The sequence below is a fragment of the Acomys russatus genome, chromosome 6 (assembly GCF_903995435.1).
Source record: "Acomys russatus chromosome 6, mAcoRus1.1, whole genome shotgun sequence".
Taxonomy (NCBI): Eukaryota; Metazoa; Chordata; class Mammalia; order Rodentia; family Muridae; genus Acomys; species Acomys russatus.
Window position 1 is genome coordinate 71,223,908 of NC_067142.1, and position 11,134 is coordinate 71,235,041.

General features: G+C 43.9%; 1 protein-coding gene across 1 annotated transcript in view; it reads right to left on the bottom strand.

Annotated features, from left to right (window-relative positions):
* Positions 1-1,987, bottom strand: part of Pld5 (phospholipase D family member 5) — a 327,098-nt gene extending 325,111 nt beyond the window's left edge. The window contains exon 1 of the mRNA XM_051147946.1: positions 1,588-1,987. Within this exon, the coding sequence (XP_051003903.1) occupies positions 1,588-1,776 (189 nt within the window). The 5' untranslated portion in view covers positions 1,777-1,987. The remainder of the gene's footprint in view (positions 1-1,587) is intronic.
* Between the last annotated feature and the right edge of the window lie 9,147 nt (positions 1,988-11,134).

Sequence of the window (11,134 nt, forward strand, 5' to 3'; positions counted from 1 at the left end):
AATGCAAATCAAAAAGTGGAAAAAAAAATGTTCCAGTATAATGTATGCAGCAGCATCTGTGACATGGGATGACACACAGAGGGTTGCACTATTGACTTGCATTCAGTAAGAGTATAAAAGAAATGGGGCAGCCTAGAGCAACCACCACAAATGAACACGGTTATGAGGGAATGAAAATGAAGCGTGTTCCCTCATCACTCTGAGGCCCGAGGCTGGGGCCAGTTTTCTCATGAGCATCCACAGCTACATTACACAAAGATGCTAATTTCATCTATCCTCTGTAAACTCCAGATATTACTGATCCCTTCAAGCACTATCCCAGAGTGAACGTTTTTTAGAGTTTTTAAACAGGTATTGCTCTTGCCTTTCAAACAACCAACTTGCACTACTGTCCTAGCGATCCTTCAGCGACCTCCCCTGTCTTAAGGTTCCAGTGCATTCTTTCGGTTCTCTCCGCACAAAACAGACCCCACTACTCAACTCAATTAGGAGCTTCAAATAAGAGCCTTAGAATTAGTCATTGGTGTGACTTAATCGGGCCCTCAAAACGGCACGGGCTGTCCTTCTGGCTTCTAACAGAAATACCCAGTTCCAAGCCTCTTTCCAGGGACACTGTTGGTGAGGCAAAGATCAGAAAGGGATTTGGGGGCCAGATGGGATTCAGGCGGTACAGCGCTGGGGGATGCGTGAGTTTCCAGAGTTTTCTGTCTTTTTCTTTGGTGACCCAAATACCAGGAAACCAAACACCGCCACAAGCCATTAGCAGACTCAGTTTGGATTCTGCAGGTCTGTTGAGGTTAACAGCAGTTCTACTGCTGGCACACTAGAGTTTCATTCTTAGTTTCATTTTAACATTCGGTTAAGGAGATACTGACGGATCAGATTTTTAAGTGTGGATTCCCAAATGGTCCTTGTCAAAGGATTTGTTTTCTTTCTAGAATGGTCAGTCTTGGGGACTTAGACCAAGAACCAAAGACTCAAATCCTCAACCGGGAGAAAAAAGGGGGAATCCACACCTGCAGGGTCCCTCCCAGCAGAATGGCAGATGACCGGGGACCTTCTATCTGTCCCCTCTCAGTGCAGAATTTGTCTTCACTTGGGCTCAGGTGGAAAGGCTCCCTAAAAACTCCTGCTAGCATCCCAGTCGACATTGCCAAAAGCTCTGGATCGCCTCAGACAACTTTATTGCAGCTTTTTTGGTAGTTTCTGCACTGAGCAGAAACAGCTTCAAAGAGCCAGCTAAACATCCCGCTGTAATACTCCTTGTGCAAAGCTCAGTCCCCCGCAATCAACCACTCTTTACACAGGTACCCCAAGAACACGGTGCACATGAACCCTACAGGTAAGAGCTAGTTAGGAGGTCTGCAGGATGCCAGGACTGAGGTACCTGAAAGCGAACCTTTCTTTTCTCCATGCAGTTGAAGGGGGTGGGGGGGGGGTGGGGAAGTGCAGGAGATGTTTCAGGATTGACCATACAAGCACCCTGGTCCTGGGGGGGAAAAGCCCTCTGAGGTCCCCACTACAGTTCCAACACCCCTAGTGCTGGGTGCTCAGACCACCTAGCCCCTGGGAGTAAGCAGTCCTTACATGTTCCAGCTTATCTTTCCTCCGGAGCCAGACGCTGGCGCTGTAATCCTGCTGCTTGACACTGCTGTAGAAGTTCGCTCCCACTCGGGTCAGGCTGGGCGAGGGCTCCTTGGGGCGGCTTTTCAACCTCATCTGCTCAAAGCCCTCGTGGGGGGAGGCCGAGAGCCACTCGTGCTGCCGGATCTCCATCCTGACATGACCAGGCGGCCGCCCGACGCGCAACCCACTTGGGATGGGAGCAGGACGCCGCCGGAGAGCGAGAGGCCAGGCGGGCGGTGAGGTGGAGCTGAAGGAGGGGAGCACGGAGTGCCTATTGCCCTCGGAAAGCAGGGGTGTGGACCACCCGAGGGTGCGCAGCCTGCTGGCTAGAGGCACACAGGAGCGGGGATGGGGAGAGAGGGACGGAGGGGGAGGGTGTCTCTGGACAGGGGGTGGGAGAAAGGACGGGGGAGGGGGCGGATGGGGGAGACCGGACAAAGGGAGACAGGAAAGGAGTGGATGACTGCTCCCGAGTGGCAGAAGTGAGGGTGCAGCGGAGGTGGCTGCGATGTCGCTTGCCACTGCGGTCCCAGGCGGGAGCTCCGCTCGCGGCTGCTCCGCACCAACTGTACCCCGGGCCCCGGGGCGGGCGGTGGCGGGGGTGGGGTGCGGTGGGAGGGGCCCAGCGGCCGAGCCAGAGACCGCAGGTTGATGCAGTGTAGAGGGCCCCAGGCGAGCACTGAATCCGGCCACCGCCCTCTGAGCACGCCTCTCCCTAGCCGGTTTGCTTCGCTCTCGCCCTCGCCCGGATGGGCTCTCGCCAGCAAACCACCAAGCGAGCGGCTGGGGAAGTGAGCGCCGTCCAGGCGATGCCTAGCAAAGCTTAGGAGGATGAAGCAAGCCACCACCTCCGCCCAGCACTGCTCCAGGTCCTTCCGATTCTACCATCTACCCTTGCTTAGAAAGTTCACTAACTTCCCACCTCGGAAGCCCAGGCATCTCACCCTAGGGAACTTGGCTAAGGAAATAGCTTAGAGGACATGTGTTTTTGCGAACCTTGCACTGTACTTCATCTGATGATGACGCGATGCATGCTTCTCCACCAGCCAGGGTAGCTCTTTCCTGTCCAGCTTGTCGGACGGACGTGTGGCTCCTTAGCTCTCGGGGTCCACCTTGAGTCAGACTCCCGGAAGCTGTCCGGACTTGCTACCTCAGGAAAGGCAACCCAGCACTGGTCTACCCCTTGTGGTGTGTTCCTTAGATGTGTGTGGCTGACTCCTGCACAGTTCTTTTATCAGCTTCTAGGCTCACAAGGGCTTTACTACCAAGCTCAATCTCAAACAACCAAGCCTGAGGATCAGGGTGACATGTTGAATCTTAAATTCTTCGCTTTCCCTGGTAGCCAATTGATGAAAACATTTTTGGTTTGTTGTTTTAATCAGAAAACTGAACCTTAACTATTGTTAAGGATTTATGAGGTCCTGGTTTAAAAGCCTGGAAAGTTAATATAAATTTGAAAAGCACCCGTTGCTTCTCAAGGGCCGCTGAAAAAGCTGCCGAGGGCAGTACTCCCACACACCCCAACCAAGCCCTAACATTCTTGCTCACATGATGGTTTCATAGGAAGACAGTCCAGGCTGGAATCTGTCAAACTTGTGAAGACAGCAATCTCCTATCTATTCTGAGTCCCCATTTTATAAGACTGGCTGAAGGAGGGGTGTACCAGGAGGCAGAGACCCAACTTTGCATGACCAGGCCCAGGCTCACACTGCCTCTCCAAATGGCTATGCAAAAAAAATAATGGTTGAAATAGAATCCCGTGGGTAGTCCATGCGAGGAAGAAGCAACTGAATTCAAATCCACAATGTTTCAGCCTTAGCGTCTAAACCACTGGGCAGGGTGACCTATACGTATTGTTGCTAAACCTCGCATCTAATTCTGCAAGGTAAATGTTACGAAGTCTATTTCCCAGAGAAAGTGAGAGAGATCTGAGACTGAAGATGAAATCACACTTCCAAACACAAACACCTAAACCAGGCTTAAAAACACTCTGTCTCAAAAAACCTAAAACACATACATACACACACACACACACACACACACACACACACACACACACACACACACATCTCTAGAGGCTAAATTGTAGCTTAGCCAACTGCTTACCTGGCAAGGACAGGTCTTGACTCCAATCCCTACAATAATAGATTGAGAATGACGCGCATTCCATTGTATAATATCTTCCATTTTATCCTATAATAGTCTATCATGTTAATCATCATCTCTCAGTGTTTACAGTTGCAGTTTTTAAGTATAAGCACAGTTAAAATGGATACAACTAGATACAATGGGTATAAGCTGCTTGCCTTTCTGGGGAGAAGACTGATCTTTTAACTGTCCACTGGGATTGAGCTTGCATATCTGGACATAATGGTAGAGGGCCCATTCAGAGTAATAATGGAGTGATGAGGTGCCTTACCACACAGGATGGTTTCCACATCAAGCCAGTGTTTGAGCTGAGTTGGTATTTTTAAAGTATGCTTTTATAGTGGAAAACACTAGGGAAGTTTCTATTATCTCCAATTTCTCAAGGCTGCCAAAGTAGTGTATATCTACCACTACATACACTGTGACATACACTGAACCGAGCATTGTCACCAAGTCACAGATGACGTCTGCTGTGTTCAAAAACTATCAGGCAAAGCATGAGTTTCTACTGCATCATGCTGACCCCTCATTGGTGTAGCATACCAGGCGTAGACCGGACTCAATGAGTCCAGTGTCTGCGTCTTTACGCCCAGCCTTTCCTTCTATCTTTGACTCCTGTTCCAGTTTATTGTTTGTGACATTAATATGGAACTTTCCAGGTGATGTTCAAAAGGAACATCTTATATAAAATTGAATTTGGTTCTAAGTACTGGAAGGAAGAAAAATATTTCTAAAGATGACCAGTTATATAGGATTGCTGCATTAGAAGAAACATTAGAAGAGGATTAGCCTTATGGAACTCTCAGAAATTACTCCCATAACACTTATTCCTGGGCATTTTCACAGCCCCTTGGCTAGCTGGATGCAGTGTGTTACACACAGCTTATCCTACCAGCCCACTGGCTGCTTGCAAGCTGGAGCAGTGCATGCATGGTCTTTGACTCTGCTGGCAGTGCCTCGTGGTAATAATCACACAATAAACCATACAGAATAGGTTAATGAGTGCTAACACCTCATGGCTTCTTTTTCTTTGAGACAATTCAAAACTACAACACTCAAGAGCTTAGAGCCAGCTAGATGGCTCAGCATATAAGGGCACTTGCCACCAAGCTTGACAACTGGAGTTCACTTCCTGAACTGCACATGGTCGAACTAACTCATGAGACTCATTCACCCCACCCCCAACACACACACACACGTGCATGCATGCATGCATGCAAAATAAATAAAAATTCAGATTTTAGGACTACCTCTGTTAATTGTTCAGTTATAACTTTCTCAATTTTTGTTTGGTTTCCATTAGCTTCAAGTTTCTAAAATAAATGGGGATTCAGTGTTACTGTAAGAACTGCTGAAATAGCCAACATTTGAGAAAAGGGAAGGCCTCATTTGGGCTCGGGTGTTGGGAGAGCTCGGTCCACGGTCAGTTACCTTCACGGTCGGGGCCTGTGGTGAAGCAGCATATCACAGCAGATGGTAAGCTGCTCACCTCCCAGTGGGGAAGGAAAGCAAGGAAGAAACAGGAGCCGAGGCCCCACATGCCCTCTAATGGCATCCCCTAATGACCAGAATGCATCCCACAGGACTCCATGTCTTAGAAGTTTCTCTACCTTCTAATAATGCCACAGGCTGGGGCACAAGCCTTTAGGCAACATGGGTCTTTGATGGCCTCTTATTTAAAACCACACTAGAGGAATAACTGTCCCTTGTTCCAATGACTGCTACAGAGATAGAATGAAACACACAAACAAACAAACAAAACTTCAGGAACTATGGAGCTCTTATTGTTCTTAGAACTCCTAGGTACCAGGATGCTCTCTGCACTGTTGTAATTTCAGTTATCTTTCCCTTCAACAGTTATCCCATTTGAGTAACTGCAACTGTTCAGTACAGAAACTACATCCAGCCACAAACTCTCATCTCACTGATATTTGTGTTTATTCTAGGAGTACTTTGTCTTAGCTGCTATCTGTACTTGTATTCTTTAAAACCACATGCAATAGCAACTAAAACACATATCTATTCATTTCAAACCCAGATTTGATAGATGTCCTTGACTATGGCATGTGAATATTGTGTGGATTTAGCTATTCTTCATGGGAATAAAACCTAACACCCAGTGTGTTGACAAGTAAGAGTATCATGTTAGAGGCCCCACACCTGTGGTGACACCTGATAGTTCCATAATATCTACATCTGTGGCATGTGCTTACTCCCTTCATCACATTTTTTAAGAAAAAAAAAAAAACAACCTGAAAGCATTCCTGCTATTGGCTACCAGCTCCATTTTCCTGGCCAAGGTGGAGAATTAAAGTCCAGGAGTATTAGATAACCTGCTCAAATCCACTGTCTAATATGTCACAGAGTGTGAGATATAAAAGGCAAGCTTGCTAACTCTAAATAAAGATTCATTCCCCATCACTTCAGATAAAAAAAAAAATTCAAATGATTACTTTTTAGTGTGTGAGTGTGTGTGTGTGTGTGTGTGTGTGTGTGTGTGTGTGTGTGTGTGTGTGTGTAGCCCAAAAGTCAGCACTGGGTATCTTTCTCAGTTGGTCTCCACCAGGGTCTTTTCACTGAGCTTGGAGCTCATCAGTTTGTTTACACTGCCTGGCCAGTGAGTGAGGATGGGATCCTCTTGTCTCTGCTGCTCTCCTAGAACTGGGGTTACTGACAGAAACTGCCCCCTCCCGCGGCTTTTTCATGTGGCTGCTGAGCATCTGACCTCAGGTCCTCATGATTGTGTGATAACGACTTTCCCACTGAGTCACCTGCTGAGCCCACTTCTCAAATGATTGTGTGTATTTTTTGCACGAGTATTTTCACTAAGTATCATTGGGTTTTGTCAGATGCTTGCCACTAATGAATAAAAAAAATCTTCAGTAATTAGACATTCTCTGATAAATCCTAATTACTTCTGCACTATGCAAGTCTGTGCTGAAACAGTGGACTGAGAATCAGTCTATTCTTTGTTATCAAAAAACATATGTAACAGCTAAAATGGCATTGCTTTTCAAAATAGAAGTTAATCATAAGCTTATTTCTATAGAAAATTTAAACAAAGCACTCTTATTTGAACAAAATTAAAGTATCCCCAGATTTAAAATGTTTCCTGAATGGATATGCAAACATTCATTCTCACTGAAAATTATGTTTTATTTTGCATTATTGTCTTTACTTAAAAGGTTATCAGTTATGTAGAAAATAAATGTATAATGTTATTTATTTATAATTATAATATACAATTATATAATATATAAATATATAATCTTAATTCTTTATAATTATAATTAATATGTTAACATTATATAAATTTTTTATATCTCACACTCTGTGACTTATTAGACAATGAATTTGAGCAGGTTATTTAATACCCCTGAACTTTAATTTTCTACCGTAAGGGGAAAATGGAGCTGGTATCCAATGGCAAGAGGGCTTTCAGGTTATTTTTTCCCTGAAAGGAATATGATAAAGGGAGTGATTAATTAGCTAATTACTAATAAAGTAGATCTATCTACCTACAAACTTATTTTAGACTAACAGTTCCAACTTGGGAATCTGTGCTAGGCACAGTATTGGCTGGTCTTCGAAGGCATCCTATCATTTAATTCTCCCAAAAATCCTTCAAGATAACCACAGCTCTCCCTGTGTGTTAAGATTCTGCTTTCTGATGTTAGATCAGTGCAGACTATGTAATTTATGAACAGAAGTTTATTTTGTTCTTGATTCAGTAGGTATACAGGTCATGAGTGGAGAGGGATTTCATGTAGCATTGGAACAGAAGGTGAAATTGTATACAAAGTATAAGACCCACAGGGTACAGTGGTTATTGTAACTCCTTCTCATAAATAAGGAGCCTGTAAAAAGCTGAGCTGGGGAGGTTTGAGGTGAACGGCGGAACTGTACAGAGAGATGAAATCACACCACACAACAGATCCACTTAAGAGGTTTAATAGGGAGATACAGGAGAGAGAGAGAGAGAGAGAGAGAGAGAGAGAGAGAGAGAGAGAGAGAGAGAGAGAGAAGTAGAGAGAGGTAAAAAGAGATAGAGAGAGCCACATGAAGGGTCTGTTCTTTTATATGGCTCTAGCAGGCCCCCCCCCGCCCCCCCCCCCCCGTGGCAGGTAAGCAGTGACATCACAGGTAGGCGGACTGTCGCAGAATCCTAACAGAACCTATCCTGTCTGTGATGGTTCTACCCCATATACAATCCAACCATCTCTCATTAGGCCACCTTTCAGGATCCCTGCCCTGAGGGGACGGGCTTCCAATAATGAATTAAAGAGGTGCATTTCAAACTATAGAACAGTGTTACACATAAGCCAACAAAGACTCAAAGATACAAGGGATGAAAAAGCACTGTGACTAGTATAGGGCCTGCATCCCATGTGCGTTTTCACAGCCAGTATTTCTGGTGGGTTACAAACCCCAGTGGTGACCTAGAAGGAGTAAGGGAGTATTGAAAGGGCATCCAATTCCCAAGGTAAGATCCAAGTAGAGTAACTTTCTATGATGATGTGGAGCTTACCATCTTATCTCCATGAGAAAAACCAAGTCACAGGGCACTAGAATGTTCTGAGTTTACCCAGCTCAGTTGACAAGGTACCAGCTGTGCAGACACAAGTGGGCTGCTTTGCTTAGCCAACCGGTCAAGTTGCTAGTGTCTAGCCACCGCCTTGGGCAGGAAATGTAACAATGTTTCACTGGGAAACAAATACATAAAGAAGGTAGTCCATGCCAAGAAGAGACTTGATACCCTATGAGCATATACAGGGGGAGGTAATCCCCCTCAGGAACAGTCATAGGGGAGGGGAATAATGGGAAAATGGGGGGGGGGGGAATGAGAGGATACAAGGGAAGGGATAAACATTGAGATGTAACAAGAATAAATTAATAAAAAAAATATTAAAAAAAAAAAAAAGAAGAAGGTAGTCCAAAGAGTTAACCGGATAATTCAACACACTCAAAGTTTCTACTAAGAAACCCAACATTTCAGTTCTCCCAGTTCATGGTGTGGATGGATTAATCAGACAATTGATTAAACTTCCACTTCATTTGGTCTTTGGGCCCATGGCCTGTGAGTTATGATTAAGTAATTGTGAAACATTAATTGAGTACCTCCAAGTTATTTCCCCTGATAGTGTACATTTCATTTTAATTACTTATTGTGTTAGTCAACTTTTCATTACTATAATAAAATACCTAAGAAATTAACTTAAAATAGAAAGGGTGTTTTTTTCACTGAAAATTTGTAGTTGCAGTCCAGGATTGAGAAGCTCCATTATTTTGAGACGCATGTAGGAAGTTGAGGTGGCAAGAGTTGGGATTATACTGCAGAGTGAAATATATTTACACCACTTGTCCCTAAGTCTCCTTCAAAGATGAACCCATAATTACCTAAGACTCACTGAACAGACCTCATCTTCAATTTAATATTTCCAATAGCATCACGCTGGGTAAAATGTTTCACTACACAGGCTTTTGTGGAGTATTCAACATGCAAGGTATAACGTATCTAGGGTCATCTGCATATTTAACATGGTACCCAGAATAAAGTATGTGCAACTCAACAATGAAGAAGGACATATCTGACCGGGCCCTATTTCGTATGCATCTGTAGATTCTGGAAACTGATATCTACTCTTAAATGAAGTGCAAATGGTCCATTCCTTCTGCGTGTACATATCCTGCACGATGCTGGCATTCAGAGCCTGTAAAACTTCTCTTCTGCTTCAGAAGCCTGCTGTTACTGAGAACAGCAATATAGAATTAGTGTCATAAAACAATCCGAACATCACTGACACCCGCCATCTGCTATTGGTGCTAAAGAGGGACCTGCTGACGCCTCAGAACTTCATCCCTGACACATAGAGAAACTGTGCCTACAGTAAATCACTTAAACAAGGGTAGCCCAGCATGCAGTGTCTCGGTGCTGGCTTGGGTCGTTGTCAATGGCTCTGTACGCATCAGAGCACACGAGAAAAGAGGGGGTAAATTCATATTTCCTGGGAGTGAAAGTCAGAAAACCCAGAGGTAATTTTTATTTGCCTGTTTGTTCGTTTGTTTGTTTGTTTATAATTTCGAGAAGTCTCCTGTAGCCCAGGCTGGCTACAACTACTGACCACTCGTTATGCCTTCACCTCCCAAGTGCTAGACTTGTAAATATGTACCACCGCATCTGGCTCCAAGAGCTAATTTTTATGTTTAGTGACTCAAGTTTTCTTTGATCTTATGTTTGTCGGAACTAATGATTTCTTCCTCCAGTCTGATTTTGAAGTTCTGATTTTGTACTCTCCTATAATGGTGTTATATTTGCAGCCTTTTTTTTTTTTTTTTAAACTTTTTGCTGCTCTAATGACATTTTTAATACAGGCAGAATATAAATAATAGATGAAGAATTAGTTAATCTATCATGAACCAACACTGCCTCACAACATGTCAGACTGATGGATAGGTTCCAAGTTATATAAAGTATTAAATTGATATACAAACTTGGAAGAGGCATACTAATTATCTGTCATTTCTCTCTTTCAATATTTCTTCTCTAAATATGTTCAAGTCAGTCCTGCTTTTTTCCTGAGAGCACTCATTTTAACATTTGATGTGTGTAAGGCCATAGACAAACACACACACACACACACACACACACACACACACACACACACACACACCCAAAAAAAAAGACTAAATGTCACTCAACCCTGGTCTGGCTGGGAAAGCAGACAAACACTGTCACATAACTCCTGGCTCTCACCAATCAGCTGGGCTGGGAGTGAGCCTGCAAAGGGAGAAACTTTTTTCCATATGGAGATAAGGTTTTCAAAGACAACAAGGCTGCACCTTTAGATAATCCTAGCTGAGAGGGCCAGGATTAGATTTGCTGAGCTGGATCTCAGAGTTTCTACTTGAGAAAAACGTCTTGAGTTTCTAGTGAACAAGGAGAGTTTGGCACATGTCGTGGAGAAGCCAAAATTCTGAGAAGCCATGAAGCGTAACTTAAAGGAACTGAAGGTTTTATAAATAGACAGATTCTAATAAAGCTATGAATATCATAAGCCCATGATGAGATGGTAAGGTTAATGACACAGAAAATAAATGCTAAATCAATAGTTCCCAAATGAGATAGTATCTTAAACTGGTAAAAGCACTTGTTCCCAGAATTTGGGGTGTGCGTCCTGGTTTGGGAAAGTAGGTCCCAATGGCTGAAAAGTCAGTTCATTGTAAGTATGAAGTTGGTCTTTAGAGCTGTTTGAGCTGAAATAAGAATACCTTCTTTAGAAAAGAAACAGTGAAAAAAAAAAACAAAACAAAAAAAGAAAAGAAACAGTGATAAACAGAGCTCAAGTGTGTCTGTGGGATA